This window comes from Natrix helvetica (genome assembly GCF_964273705.1).
Source record: "Natrix helvetica genome assembly, chromosome: 2".
Taxonomy (NCBI): domain Eukaryota; kingdom Metazoa; phylum Chordata; class Lepidosauria; order Squamata; family Natricidae; genus Natrix; species Natrix helvetica.
The window spans coordinates 239,982,987-240,008,034 of record NC_138552.1 but is presented as its reverse complement, the minus strand read 5'-3'; the positions used below and the strand labels follow the sequence as shown (position 1 = coordinate 240,008,034).

At 39.2% G+C, this 25,048-nt stretch overlaps 1 protein-coding gene across 2 annotated transcripts in view; it reads right to left on the bottom strand.

The window, feature by feature from the left end:
- Positions 1–9,913, bottom strand: part of LOC309386813 (calpain-8-like) — a 48,991-nt gene extending 39,078 nt beyond the window's left edge. For both annotated transcript variants that reach the window (XM_081942616.1, XM_081942617.1), the window contains exons 1-4: positions 9,542–9,913; positions 5,203–5,272; positions 4,084–4,202; positions 3,275–3,408 (exon numbers count right to left, since the gene is read on the bottom strand). In XM_081942616.1, the coding sequence (XP_081798742.1) occupies positions 3,275–3,408; positions 4,084–4,202; positions 5,203–5,272; positions 9,542–9,778 (560 nt within the window). In that variant the 5' untranslated portion in view covers positions 9,779–9,913. The remainder of the gene's footprint in view (positions 1–3,274; positions 3,409–4,083; positions 4,203–5,202; positions 5,273–9,541) is intronic.
- Between the last annotated feature and the right edge of the window lie 15,135 nt (positions 9,914–25,048).

Here is a 25,048-nt window from a genome sequence, read left to right as displayed (position 1 = left end):
GTGTTGTCCGCTGCTCGTCTCCTTGGTTGGCTCCATAGGAAGCACAGGGGGCCTTGGAGGGGTCTCCCTGCCGAAGGGCGGCTTGCTGAAACCCCCCCCCTGGACTCGGCGGCAGCCGACGGGGGTGTTTTCAGCTTCACCTAGGAGCCGAGGAGCGGAGGGGGGACATGGTACAGCCTTGGGCTGTCCGCCCTTTTGCCGAATGGATTCCCGGGAGGAAGGAGTTAATCTAGGAGTGGCTGAATGCTGGTGGAGGGGGACCCATCCCAATCTCTTTAATAGTTCTTAAAGGATAAGCAGCAGACAACTGTAAGTTCGTGTTCAACTTATTTGAAACCGAAGATTAGAGAGGGGTGTTTTCTTTCCCCCTCCCTGGGGCAAAACGGCATTTAAACTATCTCTCTCTACATCGTAATGGAGAGAGAACAAAGGCTGACTTGCCACTTGAATTAACAATGGGAGAAAGATCGAAATCACAGTTGTAAGAGGGGATAGCTGAGCTGTTTTCCTAAAGAATGGAAACTTTTCCTCTTCTCTCTGCAAAAGGAGGAGTTAAGATGGCTTTCCTCCCCCCCCCCATCTTTGTTTTTGTACTTATAAATGAAGTCTGCCATTTAAAACCACCTTCGGTGGGGGGGAAGTCTCTGGTATTGTCTTAAAACCTCCCCTGAAGGCGCTCTGGACTTCTCCTATTGCGTGGTCTTCCTGGATTTTGATTATTTGACTTTCCCCCTTTTGGGGTATCTCCGTGCCTTGGAACAGTGAAGGAGAACTAACTTCTCACTTTCGGTTTTGCCTGCCACCTTGGATTGGCCCGGCTGCACGCTCCACTGATGCCATTTTCTTTGTAAAAGACTTATCATCTCTGAATTCAGACAAATGGGATCTAAAAAGCCACCAACGGGCAAGTCATTTTCAGATCCTGCCTCTGCAATCTCCAGTCCAACCATGCAGCAGGCCAAAATTATTTCATTGTTACAAAAAGAAGGGGCTGGAGAGAGCCCAAAAGAATGATCTGTCAACCAAATGTTTCAGGAAATTATGAGGAGTCAAAACGAGCTGAAAAAGGAGGTGGCAGATCTCAAAGATGAACTCAGAGGGGTGCAACATCATATTACAGAAAATAAACAGAGAATTGTGGTGTTGGAGGAGGGGGCAGCTGGGCTGGAAAAGGAGGTTAAGGCAGTCCGGAAGGGAAATTTAGACCTGGATAACCTTATGGCAAAAATAGAACTTGAAAGAATGTCCTTTTTTCTCAGATTCCAGAACCTACCAGAAACAGAGAATGAAAATCTTAAAGATATTATGAGTACAATTCTAACAGAATATATTAAGACAAATAAAGAACAGTTGTAGTGGGACATGGATCTGGTTTAACTCAGGATTAACTCAGCATATGCTAGAACCCATAACGTTCCAAGGGAGGTACATGTTAAATTTCTTAGGAGGACCACGAGGGATGAGATGCTAGGGGCCCAAAGGGAGGGACCATTAAAATATCAAGATAAAAAAAATTACCATTCTTAAGCAAATTCCGAAAAAAATTAGAGAAAGAAGGAGGAAGTATTCCTCTTTAGCAAAGAAACTATACAATAAAGGAGTTTGGTTTAGATGGTTATTGCCAGAGGGAATGCTGATTTTCTGGGAGGGAAACAGAATTAGAATTAACACAGTGGAAGAAGCTGAAGCCTTCACTAAGCAACATTTTTCTCTCCTAGAGGATGAAAATAAGGGAGGTGGTGAAAAATGCAGCAATGTACAAGATATGGGGGGGGGGGCTCCATCTGGGGACAGGGAGGAGGGAGCAATATCAAAAAGGCTCAGATCACAAAAATAAATGTATTTGAAATATTATTGTAATTGTTGATATACTAGAAAGTGACAAAGAATGAGAGATTGAACACATGATTGATATAATGTAAGAATTCTGTTTATGCTTATCTTTTAAATGTTGTTTTCAAAATTGAAAAAATTATGAGATTTGGAGGGACTTCCTCCACTAGCACGGGAGCTGCCAAAAATTTTTATGCACCTTTGTACCCTTTCCCTATAAATGTTTTAAAAAACCAATAATTTTTTTTAAGGAATGTACATTTCAGGTTCTTTTGATTTCTCAGGAGCTAAGGGCAATAAAGTGGTTTAGTTGACAATTAGAGTGCTGGTAGAAGAAAAATTGGGCTGATCTGGCCAACACATGTCAACTCCCTGTCTAGAGTTTATTCTGTGACAGCAAACAGAGCAAAGATTTTTTCTTCTTCTCTGCCATCATTGCATCAACACTGTTGACTAGTTGAATTGCTAATTACCTGTACATCTGACCCCAGGGTGTAGTGAGAAGCAGCTTCAGAAAGACAGTGATAATACAGGCAAACAATTATTCCCATATTTGTTATTTTCAATAGATACTCCTTGAGAATGTGAACAAATTAGTAGGAAGGACATATCCATTAGATAAAGGAGGGCAGACTGAATTATGGGTTCACTGTAAATTAAAAGAGATGGAGGAAGGAAAGAAGGGAGAAAGAGAGAGAGCGAAATAGGCAAGGGCATATTTTTAATTTTAAAAATATCTACTTTGGTTACTGCCTTTCTAAATAATTGCCAGCCAGTCTCAAACTTGCATTTTTGAGAATGGTTCTACAATAGGAGGTATGGATCCTATGCTATAACATGATTAATTTTGTAATCTTACTTAATTAACTTAATTTTACTTAATTTTCTGCATCCATTTCAAACTAGTCCAATCCAGTCTGAGAAAAGAACCAGTATATGCATTCACATCTATGAGATTACTAGGGGAGATGATTTAAGATGATACATTAATATTTTGATATTAGCCATTTCCCTTTTTTAGTGAATGCCAAAGTAATGTGAAAGCCCTTAAATACATTGCTGTTTTATATTCCTCCCACTAATAAATGCATTTTATGTTTATTTCCCTTAACACATGCATATCTGTACACGGAGAGCTGCATCAGAAATTTCTGAGAAGGTGGAATACCCTCTTTGCATATTAATTTGGTAATTCTTATCTCAACAAGAACTGAATTAATTTTTCTCTCATCCTAGACTATATTCCCTGAAAATATATGCAATAATAAATGTATTATTCTTCAAAGTGCCACTCAGGACTATTCACTGTGCAGAAAGCATTGAATTATACTTAGTGTGGATTCATTGGTAGCATTAGACACAATTCACAAGCAAACTATAATTAATAGTCTAATCCTGAGAGCTATTAATGGGAACAGTCTCAGAATTAGCTGCGACTTACTTGGCATAGGCTTTTTCCAATAAGGCACCCCAAAACTCATTGCGTTCTTTTGAGAACAAGTAGACTAGTTGTCCATTTTTTGTGGGAAGCCGGTCATCAACAATAACATCCAACCATTCTCCATACTGCCAAAACTGGCCACAAAGAGAAGAAAAAGACCCATATAGTGAAAAGACCAAAGGAAAACATTTCAAGAAGAGTTCATTTGATAAAACCACTGGAATTAATGAGGCACCTTTTTACAGAACTTTATTTTTCTGTGCAAATGCCTACTAGATTTGAATGTGAAATCACTGAAGGAGTTGCAATATATGATTAACAGAGGAAAGAAAAGGAAACTGTTATCCCCTTCAGCCCTCCTTTCTATCAAATACTTATCATCTTCTTTTTCCCCATCTTCTTTGGTTCCTTTTAATTCCCAAATCCTGAAATCAATTCAGTCTTTTTTTTTTCTTTCAGTAAAAAGCCCATACAAGTTTTCCAGATTTTCAAAATCGTTGGTTGGAGTATTTCTCTCAACAGAGCATTTCTGCAAATTCACTTAATCTTATAATCCAATCTTCCACTCTAGCTATTTCATTATTTTTCCATCTTTTTGCATACAATAATCTTTCCATAGAAAAGGAAACTCTTGTCAGTGAGATAAAATATAAACTATATCAACACAAAGGTAGTAGTTAGCTGATGGGCGGCATTCTGCCTTTTCTGTGATGTTACTAGATTTATCCAGACTCTCTCCTACTTTCTGTTTCACCCCTTTTAACTTAGTATTATCACCAGATGTGTATAGCTTAAAACAGAAGTAGTACCTTGAAATGAAATATCCCAGCATAGTCCTTCTGGAAACTTTGATCATTGGGAACAACCCACTCTAAAATGGCTTCATTTAAGGTAAGACATGCAACAGCTGCTAAAAGCCAACAGTCTCCTGGAAACATCAAAGTTTTTGAAAGAGATGAATATAGATTAACTGATCAATTCCTCCCTCAAAAGCATGTAACCTAATAACCAAGACCAAGCTAAATAATTTTGACATCTGAGGGCCAATGGTGTATATCATGAAAAAGAAATAAACATCTAGCTTTTATTACCTAGAAATTTGGCCTCCACTACAGATTGTCGGTTGCTTTCGAATGCATTGTGTAAATGACAATATGGGATGGGGGGGAAGAATTGTTAGAGGCCATAAGAGTGATAAAACAACCATTACAACAAATAAGCCCAGTTTAAATGCACACATCTGTTAGCCTGCCATTTTTTCTATGCATTAAAGCCTTCAAATAGCAGGTGATGGACTTATTTGTTGTAATGGGTGTTTTATCACTCTTATGGCCTCTAACAATTCCCCCCTCCCCTATATCAGCCAGTCATAACCTATTGTATATATCAGTGGTGGGCTGCTAACCGGTTTACTACGGAGTAGTAGTAGGTGGACGGAGCCTCCCGAACCGGGCCGAACCGACAGCAACCCACCTCTAGTACATATGTTCTTTTACAAAAGTAGAAAGTGTTCTACATTTTAAAGCTCCCTCGAGAGTTTGCCAAGGTAAGTTCTATGTTTCTTCCTACTGATGAAGAAATAAAGTTTAATTAATTAAGATCCTGGAGACAGTCTGACTGTATTTCTTTTCATTAAGTGTTCTGTCTTAAGTTTGAAAGAATATTTTACAGGAAGGTAAGCTGACAAAGCATTGCTTTTTGTTTCAAGGACTAATCACTGGGACACATACAAAACAAGCAATAAAGTCAGGGCTTAAACAGCTGATTTCACATTGTTATTCCATGTTTATAGTGTTTGAGTCATCAAACAAAATAATACATTTATTTACTATTTGCATGCTTGTTTTTTGATTGCAGCGCACAGCAGAGCATGTGGCAATTCCCTCTTCTCTGAAAAGAAAGAGAAAAAGTGGATTTTCTTTACTCACCCAGAACCCCCTGACAAATATCTGTACGAGTGGCTCCTCCCTCAATGAACTGGGGGTTTGGGACCAGTTCCTGAAAATAATGGATGAACATTACAACTGGATTTTACCACTCACATTTCTTTATACTTTCACAGAAGAAAAACCCAATTAAAATGTTTTAGCCTCCCCCACCTGTGGTTGTTCCCCAAGTTTGAGTTCTTCCTACAAACCCAATGATTCCCTAAACATTTATTTCAACCTTGAAAAGGGGACTCTTGGTTCTTATCTACTGTACAATGAGACAGTATGATTAATGAAAACTGTGGACCTTGTTGAGGGTACAAATTATTGGACAAAAGGGATGTTCTATAGTCCAATAGCTGAAATGGACATATTGTAGGTATCAAAGGCTGCTTAAAGTAGAGTAGACATTTGTAGGATGCTGTATATGTCAACATGTTGGAAAGATGATTTATCTCCATATCAGCTCATACAAATGGTGAAAACTATTTTTTTTTAAATTAAGAATACAAAAGTTCAGACAGTGTTTTTCAAATAATGCTATGCTTACTAAGCAGAGTGACTAATCTGATGGTCCCATCCACAGCCCTGCCTTCTCCTTCTTTTGTAGGCCCAAAGTTCTGCCCTAGGTGTGACAGTAAAACTGTATAATAGTAATTCCTCTTTTCTTCATATTTGAAGACTAATCCAGTTCTTGCTACAATTCATAAAACTGATAGTACTATTATTCTTTGTAAGAAATAATTGAAAGGAATGCCCAAAATTAAACACACAGGACAACACAACTGAAATTGAATTACTATTCAGTTGAATCTTCTACCAGCGCAACAAGCATCAACTTAACAACATATAAACACTGTCTACTATACATACATACAAGATTTCTAATTTTAATGTTTAAAATCACATACAAAAAATCTACTAAAGTTTTAATCTTATCCATACAAGTTTCTCCACTAGGAATCAGAAAGAGCAATTAGAAAAAAATGCTCTTTCTCTGAGCATATTGTCTATCATTTGAATTGAAAAGCATACTATGTAGTAGACTGTTGGGGACAAAAGGAAGCCCGCTTGGAATAATTTCAAAACAAAGTCAGAAATCCCTAATTGTAGAGAACAGAAAGATTAGATCCACACTGTGTTATGTTATCAGATCTTGAAGGGAATCAATGTACTTTCAAGAGATACCTAAGCCAGTCAGGCATTTATTATTCAGAGTACTCAATATACTCCAGATAATTCTCCCCCACCCACCAAGGCTACTTTAGCAACCTTAGCCATAAAATACACTCAGTTTAGTGCTCTTGTCTGTAGCAAGAAGCCTTTACCCATACCATTATATGCATGACAGCTTCCAAATGGGAAATGAAGCAACAAGGATGACGCTTGGGTAGAATATTATAGTTGAAAGGGACCTTCAAGGCCTTCTAGTCCAAGCCCCTGCACAAGCAGTAGACCATATACCATTTCAGACAGGTGACTGTCCAGTCTCTTCTTAAAAGCCTCCAGTGATAGAACACTCACAACTTCTGAACACAAGCTGTTCCACTGGTTGATTATTATGTTAGGAAATTTCCATCCATTGTTTCTTGTCTTGCCTTTAGGTGCTTTGTGGCAACCTTTCAAATATTGGAACACAGCTATCATGTCTCCCTTGGTCCTTCTTTTCACTACACTAGACATACCCAATTCCTGCAACTGTTCATCATGTGTTGCCCTTTTCTGCACTTTTTCTAAAGTCTCAACATCTTTTTTATTATATGGTGACCAAAACTGGATACAGTATCCCTACCTACCTCAAAATTTTGCATTGTGGACCCTAATTCAATAATGATGACAGAATATGTGCCAGTTTTATTTTCCCTCCCTCTTATTCAAAACAAGGAGCAATTATCCATGTTTGACTATTCTGACTGAATTGCTATGGATATTGATATCAAACACACCTGATGGAAGGCGCAGCTATCAGGGAAGAAAGCTGTTTTTAAATGCAAGCCTCAGATCCAATTGATTGATCACTGAAGCATGCATAATCAAAAACTTGGTTCCACTGCCAGTTATTTGATTTTAAAAAAAAAGATCCTAATGAGAATTATTCAGTGGTGAGATTCAAAATTTTTTACTACCAGTTCTGTGGGCATGGCTTGGTAGGCGTGGCTTGGTTGGCATGGCAGGGGAAGGATACTGTAAAATCTCCATTCCCTCCCGATTCCACGGGAAGGATACTGTAAAATCTCCATTCGCTCTCCACTCCAGGGGAAGGATACTGTAAAATCTCCATTCTCTCCCCACTCCAGGGGAAGGATACTGCAAAATCCCCATTTCCTCCCGAGCAGCTGGGTCTCGGGAGGCAGGAGCCAGTCAGAGGTGGCATTTACCGGTTCTCCAAACTACTCAGAATTTCCCCTACCGGTTCTCCAGAACTGGTCAGAACCTGCTGAATATCACTTCTGGAAGTATTCTACCATTGAAAATAGTTATTCTACAATTGCAAATGTTATGATACTCTTCATTATTGCTGCATTTTTAGAAAATGGAAAAAATAACAATTCAGAAATCAAACAATAAATAGATTATTCTTTCTAGCAATTATTTTAATACTGAAACTAGAATCTCACTACCTGTCATTTCCTCCCCCTTTGAGAAAACAATTGCATGATTGTTATTATCATCCACATTTTCATGTTCCTTGTGTCTGAAATATTATCAAATAAATGGAGAATATAAGACTTTCAAATGATTGCTTAATAATAAATAAAATATGCATTATTGTTTATGGAGGTTCACTGCTTATCCATGAGTAAGGCTTTGAAGCTTTCTCCCTTCATTTTGGCATTTGGCAATGCACTCTGTAAATCTGAAAATATATTCAAAATTACAGAGAGATTTAAGAAATATCAGAAAAATGTGAAGCACCAAGGGCTCCATATTTTCATTATCATTGTTTTTAAACTATTATCAAGTGAATGGAGAGTTTGTGACTTTCAAATGATCTTTTTGTAATATATAAAATTGTATTGCTTATAGAGGTTCACTGCTTATGCATGAGTAAGACTTTGAAGCCTTCCCCTTTCATTTTGCTTTTGGCAATGCTCTCTGTATATCGGGAAATATATTCAAAATTATAGAGAGATTTAAGAAACATCAGTTATACAATTCAGAACACTGAAGGTTAAAAAAAGCACACAATTACTGTGCGCAAGTTTGAAAGCAGCTACTAACATTATATATTAATAAATAGCACAAGAAAAATATATAATATCCAACATAATGCAGGCACTTAAGGCTTCTGTACTGAATTGTTACAGACACCTGCAAGATTGTTCATGTGATTGTAAAAAGGAAAGAAAATGAAATCAAACTTTGAATAGTGTAGCTGTGGATTAAAAAGAAGAAAACATTTTTTTTTAAAAAAAAGAACAGCATTTGTAATGCTTTCATCATTCTTAATAATAAATAAGTTTTTAAGAACTTATTTTCCATTTCTGGTGGCTTTGAAAATGGGACAAGTGAGAAGTCCATAAGTTCTATTCTGGAACTCTAGAAACACTCTGGAGCAATCTAAATGCAGTTCTGAAATAACTTTCCAAATTCTGACCATTAATGATGAAGATCTCAGTTCTATGGAGAGGAAATATGTATTTGAACTCATGCTTTAATGGAAAATAGTCATTTAATATTTATTGCATGGAAAATATTCATTTAAGAGAAAAAAAAATACAACAATAATTGTTTAAAAGTAGGGAGTTTATTGTAAATATATTAGTGGAGAAAGATACAATGGAATTATATGACAAAATATATGAAAATGGCAAGGAACCATAATAAACATGTTAACCCATTCTCATTCAGTGAAGGCACTATTATTACCTCTAAAATACTTCAACTCTATTTGACTAGAATTGCCTCAAATATGCCCAGAGCACAGAAAGAAATCCTAAAAGAATACATTTCCAGTCATTTTCAGTGTTGAATGTTGTCAGATGGCCCTTATTCCAGATAGTCACAGCGCATAGAACAAAATAAACTTTAATTATTTTCACAGTTAAAATTCCACAAAATAAAATGATCATCCCTTAATTTAAATATACTGTCTTTCCAAAGATTTTCAGGTGTTTGATTGACACCCTAAGAACAAACTCTGCATAAAGAAGCTTCAACCCAAATTAAACCTATTTGATCAAGGCAAAAGTTGTTGCAGAAATATTAAAACAAGCCTTTTCCCAAGGTTCAGAGATTTCCTGAAACAGTACAGCTGTTTTGAGTTTGAAGGGACTCTTTGAAGCAAACAAAATGTCGTTTCAAATCAGCAAATTATCAACATAAACAATATTCTTACCTGGGGTCGTTTCCAAATAATCCCCTGAGTTTTGGAAGAATAAGGTCCCAATTCTTTATAGCCAAGAGAGGAAGGGCAGGCAGGAAATTGTTCATCTTTAAAGAGAGTCCCCGAGTGCAAACATTGCCTTTTCAGGGCCTCAAAATCCTGGTTTAAGTATTTTACAATATTTCCACTGGATCCTAGGCCATCTAGGATGGCCTTTTCCCTGGCCAGTTTGAAGGCTACGGCTGACATAGCAGCTGGTTCCCTGTGAATGTTAGGGCACAAAGGCTTTAAAGTTAACAGCAAGGAGGGAAGTATGCATATGAATGGCCTCGGGGAGGTGGATCAGAGAAATATCTGACACAGTCCCATGCCTCCAAAGAAAAAAGGAACATGCTAAGGTAAATAGGTACATAGTGCCAACCAGTAAATGATAAGAATATCAATCCACTCTGCATTGTTTCTCTGTTAAATATTACCTTTCCCTTTCTTCTCCTCCCTTTTTTTTAATAGTCATCTCCACCCAAACCTTAAATTCAGATTCCATAGTCCTCCTTAAGTTGTTACTAAGTATTTGTTTTTAATGTGGGGGAGGAAAATATCAAGTATATGAGTAAAGAGTAATAATATGAATTGTTAAGTCAAATGTCAGTGAAATGAAAATTATTTTTTGTCCCAGGCTCATACTTTTGAGTGCTCAGTGCAATAATCAAAGGCCAAAGACAAACTGTGGTTCCTAAACCTAAAAGACTCAGTGTCCAAAATCCAATATAGAGAAATAACAGACAAAAAAATAAGCAACAAAACTTGTCATTAAAACCTACCGTTACTTTTAGGGTTAATGCTTCTAATTGCAAACATCCAACTTGTAACTGTACTCAGCTAATAGATGATTGCCCCTTACTGACTGTAAAATGCTTTTTTTTAAAATAATAATAATAATAATAAAGGGAGGGAGTCTCTCAATCTTGACCAGTCCTGTCCTGTGATGTCCTGCAGAGAATTATATATATTTGTCTCTCAGTCCCCTTATGTAATGTACTTTCTGGATGGCTAAGATAGAGCTCTCTAGAATACGGTCCTGAGGTCTAATCTTATGTCAGTTTCTAAAAGGAACATCTGGCTTTTCATTCAGTCATTATGGAAAGACACATTTTATGGACATAAAGACACAATATACTTAACTCCAACATGGCAGCTGCAGCTTAGTCTTTGAATAAAACATTTGTATTTTATTGTTTGGATAGTGGATCCAGCTTTTTTTTGAATGGTTTATTAGCTAGGTTTAGTTTGGCCAGTCTGCTCATATCCTTGTATAGTAGTGAAGCAACATACTCTGTTTAAAAGAGACAGCCATTTTAGTAAGGCTTTAGTAAGGCTAAGAAGTTTTCCATCTGCAAGATATATACGTGCATATATGTTTTTATTGTAAATAAAAAGTCTGTTTAATCACATCAAGATTCCTTTCTTCTTATATTTTATAGATCTACCTCATATGGCCACAAGGTGTGTGTGTGAAAATGTAATAATCAGAGTGATGGAGTTTCCTGCATGGCTCCTAGTTCTACCCCATTGCTTTAAGTTCATTCTCCATGCAGAAAGAACATTCACCTTTCTGGTAATCCTCTTTTCTGGCTTTGTATAACATGTATAAATAGGGAAAATTAGTTTAGTATCCTTAAGGATGTTTTGGATTCAACCTAGTCCTCTAATGATGATTGGATTATGGTGTTCAGATAACCTGCTCATCACTTTAAGCAGTTAAGTGGAAAGGCAGACTAAAATAAACATGTCTTTAAAGCACGGTTCCATATTCTTTAAATGTATAAATATGGAAACATGGCTGAAGTGAATAGACACATCTTCTAGCAGCCTGAACAAATAATCAAGCAAGAACTAGAATGTTTTTCAAGTATTATTAAAAGAATTGTCCTGGGTCCCTTTCTCCCAGCAGAGAAACAAGACACACTGCTGTTGGAGAGGAGGTTGATCTGTTTATTTCCCCAAAACAAAGGAGTTTGTTCTTGGAGTATCTACAGAGAGAAAAATGGGGTTTAAAAACTTTTTACAAGGGGATTGGTCGTTAGTGTGGGCTTGTGGATTGTGGATTGTATATATGCTGGTTCATGTGTGGGCTTGGGTGGGTGTAAATTGCCTACATACTTTTTCTAGTGCAAGTGTTCCCAACCTTTTTTATACCCTTCGCCCTTAGAATGCTTCTGATATATTATCACACCTCTTTCAAAAGTAAATAATTATATGCATATAATTATGCATATAACCTATAATTTTGAAACTTCTAAACTCAGGTTTTCACAACCCCTGGAATATCATCTCACACCCCCAGGGAGTGCAAGCACCCCCAGTCGGGAACCCCTGTTCTTCTAGTGTGTGACCCTGTCAACAGGTCAATCTTAAGTGTCACTGAACAGGTTCTTTGTCTGGTTTATAATTCTTGCCCAAGTACTTGGTTTGGGTACTTGGTTACACTGTTGTCAGTTGATCCCTTACTGGAGGTGTAGTTTAGTAATCTATAGTTACACTGTATCTCCCATAGTTTCCAGCCTCAGTGGATCATGAATATTGGTTAATGGTTGAGGGATAGCTGAGACAGTGAGAGAAATAAAGTTAATTTTGGAATAGAGAATCTCCTATGATTATTATTGATTATTAAAATAAAATACTTTCCTCAGTCATGAAGTGAAGAAGATTAAATGTAAGGCAGGTTTGCTGTCACCACAGTGTGGTAGATTTAGAAGAGAATTTTAGGGCATACAAAAGGAGGAGGGGACAGGGCTGTGGGTGAGGCAATCAGTGGGAAAGAAAAGAAAAAACGTATTTGTCATAGAATACCATCTCAATGCAACAAAATCTGTTTAAGGGTGTTCTCTCAGCTATTCTGCCTCCTTCTTGAATAGCAGTTATAAATATTTTACAAATAGCTTTCCCCCTATTTTCCTCCTATTTCTAGAAACATTTGAGGTATCTTTTACAGACAGAATTTGTCTGTCACACAGAATAATAACTATCCTAAAAAGTGCAAGTGGACTACACTGATTTGTACAGAGGTTTCTTCTGATCAAAACTCCATTTTAATCCTCCCTTCTATAGGTTCAGTACTTTAGCTTGCCAAATTCCCTGCAAATCACAGAACTATTTTCAGATTTAAACAACTGAATGTACAGAATTCAGAAAAGAAATCCCCTGCCATTTCAAATACTTAGGCAAGGTAGAGAATCACTAAGGATAAACAGTGCTAGCAAGAATCAACTTCCATGAAAAAAAGATGCAACGTAAAATTGTGTATCTTTTACCTCTATGTAAGTTAGACTAGCTGAGTTATTGTGAATTTAACAGCGCTATTTTTCTATATGCTAGAAACCTCTAGTAGTAAAAATTGGTTGGCTGGTTAAACTAAATATTTTAAATTCAATTATAGTGTTTCTTTCATTTACCTTTCCTTTAGGTTCTATTTTTCCAGTCTACTGCCTACTCTATATTCAATCTCCTTGCCTGCAAGTTTACTGTCTCAGCTTCTCTGATGTCCAAGATAATTTTTCAATTTTCAGATTACACCATTAATTTGGTATCTAATTTTAATCCTAGTAAAATAATAGATTTTAACAATTGGATTGTAAACATATCATCAGTCTTCTCCCTGAATAATGGAGATGCTCATGAACATTCCTTGAAGATCTCAGAACAGTGTCTCTACAGTTGCATGTTTCCCTCTCTCATTTTAATATCTGAATTGCCATTTTCTTCTGTATATTGCCATCCAGAGATCATCCAAATTTATTCAGATACATTGTAAAATTACATTGTAATTTTAAATTTCTATCAAACACAGCTGTGAGGTTTATGAACCTAAAAGAGAATGAATAGTGTTAAGCCAGGTAAAGATTTTAACTGAAGGTATGAACTGGGTAAAGATTTGAAACTGAAGAGATTACCTGGTTAGGTAATAAAATGTCTGCAAGCAAATAATCAAACTCAGAGAGCACCAAAGACTCCACAATTCCACTTTGACCTGCATATGTTCTCTTCTGTTGGTTCAATAGAATCTTCCTTCATCCCAGCTCTATATTTGAATCACCATATTGGCTCTTCAATTGCCACAGTATATTTTCTTACTATTCTTGTTTCTTGGTGAAAATTCTTTCAGGTTTTCTGAACTGTTTTAAGCACCTTGCCTAGATCAACATATTCAGGGAAAAAAGGCTTTCATCAAATGTCATCCTTACAAAGTTTTGTTGTGAAATGGTCTTGCTTCTCAGAAGACATTTTCATACATGACACTTTCCCAGAGCATATAAGGGACTTTCTAGAAGATGTATTCAGCAAACTAAACCTTGCAGGCTTCACTTCATAAGTAGAGGTGTTTGTGTTTTTCCATTATGTAGAGATTTCTCTGTGTGCAAGCAAAGTCTTCATGTGCAACAAATCTTGGCTTTTACTGCTTATCTCATTTAGTTGTTGCTAGTAGTAACAACTAAAAGTAAAATAAAATGATGCACAAGCACCACCTAGAGGCAATGCGGTACAGTAGAAAGTGAGGATGCATTAATTATCAAGGAAGGATGGCAGCTCTGTTGGGTCATATCTGACAAAGAATGGACCTTTCAGTATCGGTTAAGAGTTGTCAGGAGAATTAGTGCCATGTTTAACATTTGAGTGATAATTTTCAAGATGGCTCAGGATACTGATATCTCTCATTCTTCATAAACTTCATCCTGTCCACTCACCAAACCAGCTTTCCCCAACCACACACATATATTCTCCAACCAATATGACAATCATCTAAGTGGAGATCAATATATCTACCCAACATAAGATTAGGGAAGATTGAAACAAACTAGACCAAGCAGTACAGAAAGTATAAAGAGTGGTTTGGTTAATGGCTGCTTAGGGATCCCTGGTTAATTCCTTATATACCATCTCAAACTAACTTATTAATTTATCAACAATTATAGCTTTTCTTTTAGCAGGACCTTCAATATATGAAGCACAGAAGTGATCCTCTGTCTCAATTCCAGTTTGGGCCTTAATTCAATCTTCTAATAAAAGTGTATCTTTTGCTCTCTTGTTACCTTATTTTCTTCAAAATAATATACCCAGTCTTTCAACCAATAAAAGGGCTAACTTCCATTTGTGCAATAAAAATAAAAAAATGGCGGTAATGTGTATGCACTACATTTATTTACTGCAGTGACCTAGATCATGTTTTTCAACCTTGGCAATTTTAACATATGTGGACTTCAGTTCCTAGAATTTCCCAGTCAGCATGCTGGGACTTGAAGTCCACACATCTTAAAGTTGCTGAGGTTAAAAAACATTGCCCTGAATTCTAGAAGAATGGCCAATGCCTAATCAGTCAGAAAAAATGGCATGGATCATGTTGGACAGATATTCATCAGCATACAGCTGTTGTTAAGAGTTAACTACACATACACACAAATAAATAAAAGGAAGAAAGTGCTTAAATGTTATTCATGTATGCAGTACAGAATGTTAAAAGCCATTCTTTGCAGGAGAATAAACCAAGGTTAGCTCCAAGGACTTCATGAGTCAGCAACAAATGACAAAAACAATTGGTTTAAATTTCTTGTTGGAACAGAATAATATTAAGTTGGCAGTGGTTGCGCTTCAGCAGTTTCTGGCAGCAGTATGCCACAGAACTAAAGAGGCTTCTCTTCAGAAAACTAGACTGAAAAGTAAGATGGCAGAAAATTAGCAACTTATCATTTATGTCAAACAAAGAGTTTTTTTTTTACTGAACAGATTTGCCCAAGCTTTAAAGCATCTCTGATGTTTCATAGCAGTCAAAAACCTGACTTGTGGCATGTCAAGAGCAGACGAAGTGATGTCCCGGTGTTTGGAAGCTGTACGGGTCTGGATGGGAGACAACAGACTCAGACTCAACCCCTCCAAGACGGAGTGGCTGTGGCTACCGGCCTCCCGGTTCAACCAGTGCATTCCATCGCTGGCCATTGGGGGCGAGCAACTGGTCCCCGTGGAGCGGGCGCGCAATTTGGGCATCCTCCTCGACGCCTGGCTGTCTATGGATGACCATGTGGCAGCCGTGGCGAGGGGGGCGTTCCACCAGGTTCGCCTGGTGCGCCAATTGCGCCCCTTATTGGACCGGGATGCCCTCCGCACAGTCACTCACGCGCTGGTGACGTCTCGCCTGGACTACTGTAACGCTCTCTACATGGGGCTCCCCTTGAGATGCAGCCGGAGACTGCAACTGGTCCAGAATGGGGCCGCGCGGGCAATCATGGGGAGAACGAGGTTCTCCCATATAACACCTCTCCTGCGCGAGCTGCACTGGCTCCCTGTGGTCTACCGGGTGTGCTTCAAGGTGTTAGTTACCATCTTCAAAGCGCTCCATGGCACAGGACCTAGCTATCTGCGGGATCGCATTCTGCCCCATACATCCCTGCGACCAATTCGCTCTCACAGAGAGGGACTCCTCCGGGTGCCGTCCACCAGGCAGTGTCAGAGGGCGGCGCCCAGGAATAGGGCCTTCTCTGTGATGGGCCCAGCCCTTTGGAATGACCTCCCCCCAGATATCAGGACAACGACCGATCTCTGCTCCTTCCGCACGAAACTCAAGACCCACCTGTTCCAACTAGCCGACCTGGCTTAACTAGAACTTTCTAACCTCCCTGGCAATTTTAATATTTTAATATTTTAAACGTAAATTTGGGGTTTTTTAACTGTTTTAATTGTTTTAATTTATTGTTATTTATTTGAACCTAGTGGCTTCCATTTGTATTTGACTGTTAAATATTGATGTCACCTCCTCCATGCCACACTTGTATTTTGATTTAATTGTACATCGCCCCGAGTCCCTTTGCGGAGAGGGGGCGACTGATAAATCGAAATAAATAAGACAGAAATGAAGCTGTAGGAATAATCAAAATAAGGACAGCCTTGTGAAAGGAACAAGACCCAGAACACAAAAGGAAGGGAACTTGATTAAAGTTAGACTTGTTTCCTCACTAACTGCTTCCTTTTCATCTGAATGGATGGTCAGGAAGAAGGGCAAAAGCTATAGGAGTGAGAAGCTAAAGTAATTCAGATACAAAGCTTCTCAGAGAGATCTAGGACAACTCACCGAAACCAACTTCCCCTGGTCAACTTCTCGTGGGACAACTTGCTGTGGAACTCTTCACAGTTGTCACCTAGTGGCTGCTGATCCTTTTTTTAAAATTTTTTATTTACAAACATGTAAAATGCACACACACAAAACTTAGACGTACACCACATTTACACAATACAATACGAACAGGAGCTTCCTGTTCTTTTTAATAGCAATTGCCAATCGATATCGCTCACCTTATATTGTTTCCCCTTCTATTATATTTCATTTGTATTTCACCATTCGTAACCCTCTTATCTTACTTCTCTGTCTTCTATATTGGCTGATTACCTCTAGTAAGTTTAAATCACTTGGATACATATATATGTGTTAATTCTCCTTAACTACTATTTTTGGGCTTTGTTGTCTTCCTTCATTGATCCTTGTTTCTTTCCTCATTTATCCCATATCTGGTAGTATTCTGTTTCTTCTTTTCCCTGGATTTCTTTTGTTAATTTGTCCATTTCAGCACAGTCCATAACCTTTCTTATTATTTCATCTTCGTCTGGAATTAATTTATTTTTCCATTTCTGGGAAAAGGCAATCCTTGCCGCCGTTATTATATGTAATATTAAATACTGAATTTCTTTTTTATATTTCACAGTCATTATTCCTAATAAAATCTTCAGGTTTCCATTCTATTTTAATACCTATTGTTACCTCTAGCACTTTTTGATCTTTTTCCAAAAAATTTTAGTCTCCTCACAGGTCCACCATAAGTGGTAGTATGTTCCATGTATTGATTCACATTTCCAGCATTTTGGGGAGGTATTTGTTGAGATTTTAGCTAACCTTGTTGGTGCCAGGTGCCATCTGTAAAACATTTTGTACTGATTTTCCTTGTATGCAACTGATAGTATCATTTTTAAGTTTGTTCCCCCAAATTTTTCCCATTTATCCAATTCAATATTATAGCTAAAGTTCTGTGCCCATTTTATCATTTGTTCTTTCACGATTTCCTCTTCCATTTTATGCTTCAGGAGAAATGTATATATTCTCCCTATCATCTTAATATCTAAGCTATGAATTATTTTATCCAAATCGTGTAGCTCTGTTTCGATGTCATATATTTTAGTATCATTATTGTGTTTAGTTTTGATTTGCAAGTAGGTTAGCCAGTCAACTTTCATGTTTTGTTCTGCCAATTCTTCAATTGTTTTTAAATTTCCCTGTCCATCAATTATGTCTCTGTATCTTAGCATTTTATTCATATCTATAACATTTGGATGGATCGTCCTTTCTGTCAGTGATAGCAATTCGGGATTTTCACATAGTGGATTTTTTTTAATTTTGAGCCAGTTTTGCAATAACGCTCTTCTAATTAAATGTTTTTGAAAGTATTTGTGCGTTTTATTTTTATCATCCCATATAGATTGTATGCCAACCTGCTTGCAAATCATGACTTTCTAAGGTCAATTATTTTTATTCTTTAGCTCTATCCGATCTTTCACCCATATTATTGTTACTGCTAATGTATAACTCCCAATTTGGTAATGCTAAACCTCCCCTCTCGTTGCTATCTTGCATTGACTTTAGTTTAATCCTCGCTTTTCATCCTTGCCAAATGAACCTAGCGGTTATTTTGTTTAATTCTTGAAAGAAAGTTTTACCCAGGTTAATAGGTGCAGCTTGCAACAAGAATAAGATTCTTGGTAAAATATTCATTTTGACTGTGGCTATACATCCCATTAGTGATAGCTGAATATTTTTCCAGCTTTCTAAATCTTTCTTTATTTGTGTCACTAGTCTATTATAATTATTGTCCTTAATTGTGGAACATTATGCAGACACCTAGATCCTCAAGTATTTCACTTTCTTAGTTATTTGCATTCTAGTTGCTAATTCCAGTTCCTCTTCTTGCTTTTTTGTCATATTCTTGGTTATCATTTTTGTTTTGCCTTTATTGATTTTTAATCCTGCCACTTCACCATATTCTTCTAATTTTTTAATTAATTTCAGACTGGATTCTAAAGGATCTTCTAGAATAAATACTAAGTCATTGGCATAAGCTTGGGCCTTATTTTCTTCGTTTTTGAGTCTCAAACCTTTTATTCCCTGGTCCTTCCTAATTTCATTTAATAAACTTTCCAAGGTTAATATAAACAGCAAAGGAGAGAGGGGGCATCCCTGTCTGACTCCCTTTTTTATTTTGATCTTCTCTGTTAGTTCTCCGTTCATCAGAACTTTGGCTGTCTGACTGTTATAAAGTTTTTCTATCATTTTTGTAAATTTTCCTCCAAATTTCAACCTGTCTAATAGTGTTATTATAAATTTCCAAATTACGTTGTCGAATGCTTTTTGTGCATCAAGGAAAACCAGTTCCATTTGTTTTTCTGGATATGCCTCATAATATTCTATTATGTCTAGGACAATTCTCGTATTATTTTTAATGTGTCTGTGAGGTAATCCATTTTGGTCTGGGTGTATTCGTTCATTTAAAACCTGTTTAATTCTTCCAGCCATAATTACTGCAAATATTTTATAATCGGAATTTAGTAATGAAATTGGTCTGTAGTTTTGGATTTCTTGTAGATTGGTTTCTTCTTTCGGGATTAGCGATATTATTGCTTCCGTCCATGATTCAGGCATCTTGGCTTTTCCTAAAACTTTGTTAAACATTTCCATTCCTAATTCTTCCAATATTATTTTATTATATTTGTATAGCTCCACCGGTATTCTGTCTGGTCCTGGGGTTTTATTATTTTTCTGGTTTTTCAGGACTAATTCCACTTCGGCTAACGTTATTGGCCTGTTTATCACCTCCCTTTGTTCTTTTGAGATTGTTGTTATCTTTTCTGTGTTTAAATAATGCTTTATCTTGATTTCCTCCATACTATCTTGCGCGTATAGTTTTGCGAAGAATTTAGGAATAATATGCTTCTTTTCTTCCACTTTGTATTGAATTCTTCCCTCATCATCTTTTAATTGGTATATCATCCTTTTTTCTCTTTCATTCTTCAATCTGTATGCCAGCCATCGTCCAGGTTTGTTGGCTTGTTCAAAGTAATTTTGTCTGGCCACTTTAATTTTCTGTGCTAATTCCTTTTGATTTATTAAGTTGATCTTATGTTTTATCATCTCTCTTTTTTCTTTTTTAAATTTTATTCTTTGGGTCTTTCTGTAGTTCAGCTTCGGCTTCCATAAGTTCTTTTTGCATACATTCTTGTTGCTCTTTTTGTTTTCTAGTTTTTCTCGCCATGTAGGCAATCGTGAGGCCTCTTGTGTATGCTTTCATAGTGCCCCAGAGATTTTGAATTGAGGTGTCTTCTTTTTTATTTATTCTAAAAAATAAATTTAATTCTTTCTCCAGCATTTGAGTGTATTCTATTTCATTTACAATATTTGAATTCATCATCCATCTTTTTCTTCTTCTTTAACCTTTTCTTAATTTTATTGGATTATGATCTGCCCACTCATTTGCTTCTATTTCAATTTCGTCTAATTGATTACATAGACTAGATGAAATCCAAGCCATGTCAATTCTTGATAGGGACTGGTGGGGGTTCGAATAAAAGGTATATTGCTTTCTTGTTTTGTGCCTTTCTCTCCAAATATCATGTAGTTTATATTCCACTGCCATCTCAAAAAAGGATTTGGGTAACATATTTTTTTGTTTTATTTTTCTTTTTTGCTTTCATAGTCCATTTTTTAATCCACTATTGCATTATAATCCCCAATTAAGCAAATATTTTCATATTCTAATTCATTTATTTTGTTGTGTAATTTCCTATAGAATTCCTCTTGTTTCTGATTTGGTGCATATATGACTATTAATAATATCGGTTTTTCTGTTGTCTCGAATTCAATCATTAGCATCCTGCCTTCTTCACCACAGTAGACTGCTTTGGAGTTTATTTTTTCCTTTGTATAGGTTGCTATCCCTCTTTTTTTTTATCTGCCAGTGCTGTATATAATTTCCCTATTTTTTGTTTTCCAGTAAATTCCTATGTTCCCTTTTAATATGCACTTCCTGTATACAGGTTATATCTACCTTCAATTTCTTAAGTTTATTAAACATCTGACCTCTTTATTTTGGTTGGTTCAGTCCATTCAAGTTTATCGAAATAATTATTTCCTGGTCCATCTTTAGATGGGGTGTTTTTTGTTGCTTCTGGTTTGTATCTGACTTTTCCCTCTCGCGCCTTCCCTTTCTGCTCTCTCTTTTTCTTGCCTCTGTTCTTCTTTCCTGTTTCTTTCCTTGTCTTCTGATGTTTCTTCCTCTTGACTTCAACTTTCTAGGTCCTCTTTACTTCCTTGTTCTTCCCATGTGCAGTATTTTTCATAGAATTCCTGCACTTCTTCTATATTCTCTATCTTATATCTTTTTCCTTGCCAAGATACCAGTACCCCTTCTGGTACCAAACATCTGTACATTATTCTGTTTTTATTTAACTGATTTGTTAAAAATTGGTATTGTCTACATTGTTCACGAATTCTCCGTGGAATCTGTTTAAGCGTGATCAACTCTTTTCCCTGGAATGTAATCGTCCCTTCTCTGATTTTTTTGTACACTTTGTCTCTAGTTGCTTTTTTGGCAAATCTTACGTGCATTTCTCTCGGGAGCCTATGTCTTCTGGCATAATTAGTATGCACACAGTAAGCTTCATCAATGTCCCCTACCAACTCTTGCTCTTTTCTCTGTAGAATTTCAGTGAAGATTTCGATCATTTTTCCTTTCAGGTCTTTCTCCTTCTCTTCCGGTATGTTTTGGAATCTTAGATAGAATAAAGCTCTTTCATTTTCAAGTCGGATTATTGATAACTCTAATTCTTTATTAACTTGTCTATATTTCAGCTCCTGATCCTAATTGCAGTTGGTAAGGTAGGACCAGAAGTGGGTTGCTGCCGGTTCAGTACGGATTAGGTGAACCGGTAGTAGGGGCGGCGGGAGGCTCTTCCCACCCGCCCGGACGCTTCTGTGCATGTGCAGAAGCGTCACGCACGCGGCGGAACTAATAGTAAAAAAATTAGCAACCCACCTCTGGGTAGGACTACCTGTAAATTGACCTCCTCCTCTTTGTGGCAGCCTCTCAAATACTGGAATACTGCTATCATGTCCCCTCTAGTTCTTTTTTTCTCTGGATTAGCCAAACCCAAATCCTACAATCATTCTTCATATGTTTTAGTCTCCAGGCCTTTAATTAATAATAATAATAATAAATTTGGATTTATTAGCCGCTCCCTTTCCAAGTAGGACTCGGGGCGGCGTACAATGGAGCATATAACATAAAATACATAACAACACCAAACGTACATACATACACAACACATATACATATACACGGAGGAGGAAACAAATTACATCAATAGACAGTTAAAAATCTACTTTAAAATACCCCAATTGTAAAAACCCAATAAAATTAATATTTAAGAACAATTTAAAAAACAGTTTGGAGGAATGGGAAAATTACGATTGCGATTGAGCCAGGCCGGATAATTGAAAGAGGTGGGTCTTCAGCTGTACACGGAAGGAGCGGAGATCGGAAGTAATCCTGATGTCACGGGGGAGGTCATTCCATAGGGCTGGGCCCATCACAGAGAAGGCTCTGCTCCTGGGTGTCGCCCCCCGACACTGTTTGGCGGACGGCACCCGGAGAAGTCCCTCTCTGTGTGAGCGAATTGGTCGTAGGGATGTGTGGGGCAGGATGCGATCCTGCATATAACTAGGCCCTGTGCCATGGAGCGCTTTAAAGATCATAATCAAAACCTTGAAACGCACTCGGTAGACCACAGGCAGCCAGTGCAGCTCGCGCAGGAGAGGTGTTACAGGGGAGTATCTGGTCCTCCCCATAATCACCCGCGCGGCCGCGTTCTGGACCAACTGTAGTCTCCGAGTGCATCTCAAGGGAAGCCCCATGTAGAGAGCATTGCAGTAATCCAGGCGAGACGTCACTAGCGCATGGGTGACTGTGCGTAGGGCATCCCGGTCCAATAAGGGGCGCAATTGGCGCATCAGGCGAACCTGATGGAACGCCCCCCTTGCCACGGCTGTTACATGGTTATCCATGGACAGCCGGGTATCCAGGAGGACGCCCAAATTGCGCACCTGTTCCATGGGGGCTAGTTGGACGCCCCCGATGGCCAGAGATGGAAGCACCTGGTTGAACCGGGAGGCCGGAAGCCACAGCCACTCCGTCTTGGAAGGGTTGAGTTTTAGTCGGTTGCCATCCATCCAGACCCGTACGGCCTCCAGGCACCGGGACATCATTTCGACGGCCTCATTGGGGTGGTTCGGAGTGGAAATGTATAGCTGAGTATCATCAGCATACAGATGATATCCCACTCCAAAACCACGGATGATCTCGCCCAGCGGTTTCATATATGTGTTGAACAGGAGGGGCGAGAGCACCGATCCCTGTGGCACTCCACATGTGAGTGGCCTCCGGGTCGAACTCTGCTCCCCTGTCAACACACGTTGCGTCCGACCAGAGAGGTAGGAGCCAAACCACCGTAAAACGGTGCCTCTGACTCCCAGCCCCTCTAGCCGGTGCAACAGGATACCATGGTCGATGGTATCGAACGCCGCCGAGAGATCTAATAGGACCAGGATAGAGGAACAACCCCTATCTCTGGCCCTCCAGAGATCATCGACCAATGCGACCAAGGCCGTCTCCGTGCTGTGCCCGGGTCGGAAGCCGGACTGGCGCGGGTCTAGATAATCATTTTCCTCCAGGTGACGTGGGAACTGCTGTGCTACCACACTCTCTACAACCTTCGCTAAAAAAGGAAGGTTGGAGACTGGACGATAATTGACTAGGTCCGTTGGGTCCAGGGAAGGCTTCTTGAGCAGGGGCCTCACCACCGCCTCTTTCAAGGCGGCCGGTAGAGACCCCTCACCCAACGAGGCGTTCACCAGGCCCAGGAGCCAGTCGCGCGTAACCTCCCAGGATGCCAGTACAAGCCAGGAGGGACACGGGTCCAATAAACATGTGGTGGGTCGCAGACGTCCACGCAACCTGTCCAAATCCTCGATGGCAACCGAGTCAAACTCCTCCCAAAGCGGTCCCTCAAGACTCGCAATGGGCGTCTCTACTGGACCACTGAAAGGGGTCCATCCCATCCGGATTTGAGCGACTTTGTCCTGTAGATAATTCCCAAACTCCTCTGCTCTGCCCTGTAGAGGGGCTTCCCGTGATCTCTCAAACAAGAGGGAACGGGTCACCCGAAACAGGGCGGCAGGGCGGTTATCTGCAGACGCAATAAGAGCGGCGCAATGTTGACGTTTGGCCGCTCTTAGTGCCACAAGGTACGTCTTCAAATAGGCTCGTGCCTGTGCTCGGTCAAATTCGGAACGGGAGGATCTCCAACGACTCTCTAGGCGTCTCTTGTGGCGTTTCATCACCCTTAGCTCCTCGGTAAACCAAGGTGCCAGGGTGGTTCTTCGCCGCAGGAGAGGCCGCAAAGGCGCCACCCGGTCTAGGGCCCCGGTAGCCGCACTATTCCATGCGACTACCAGGTCCTCTACTCGGGGGCGGGTCAGGTCCACAGGAGGTGGCCCAAGTTCCGTCTGGAACCTATCCGGTTCCATCAGGCGCTTGGGGCGGAACCATCTAATACCTTCCAGTTCCGCCTCCTCGCGGCGGGGGGTAGCACCAGGGAAGTCCAGCCGAAGAAGTGAGTGATCCGACCATGACAGGGGAATAGTGTCTAGATCCCCTATTCCCAGATCACTCGTCCACTGGCCAGAGACAAAAACAAGGTCCAGGGTGTGGCCTCCCTCATGAGTAGGGCCCTGAATTAACTGGGTCAGGTCCATGGCTGTCATGGAAGCCATGAACTCCCGAACCCCCTCAGACGCTTCTCCCATCGACGGCAGATTAAAATCCCCCATCACTAAAAGTTTGGGGGTCTCAACCGCCACCGATGAGATCAGCTCAAGGAGTTCGGGCAGGGCCGCTGAAGTATAGCGAGGAGCCAGGTATACTATCAGCAGGCCCAACTGCCTCCCTGGGCCCCATCTCACGACGAGGGACTCACACCCGGATGTCTGCGGCACAGTGAACTCTCTCGGCTCTAAGTCTTCCCGGATAATCACTGCTACCCCACCGCCCCTTCCCTGGGCCCGAGGCTGGTGAAATGCTCGATAACCTGGAGGGCACATTTCCACAAGGGGTAGACCTCCCTCGTGGCCCAACCAGGTCTCGGTTATTCCGGCGAGGTCCGGGTCCCCCTCCAAAATTAGATCGTGGATGTCTTAGTTGCTCTTCTTTGCACTTTTTCCAAAGTCTCAACATCTTTTTTGGTAATGTGGTGACAAAAATGTAGTATCCCAGGTGTGGTCTTACTAAGACTTTATAAAGCGATACTAATACTTCACATGATTTTGATTCTATGCCTCTGTTTACACAACCAAGGATTGTATTAGCTTTTTTGGCTGCT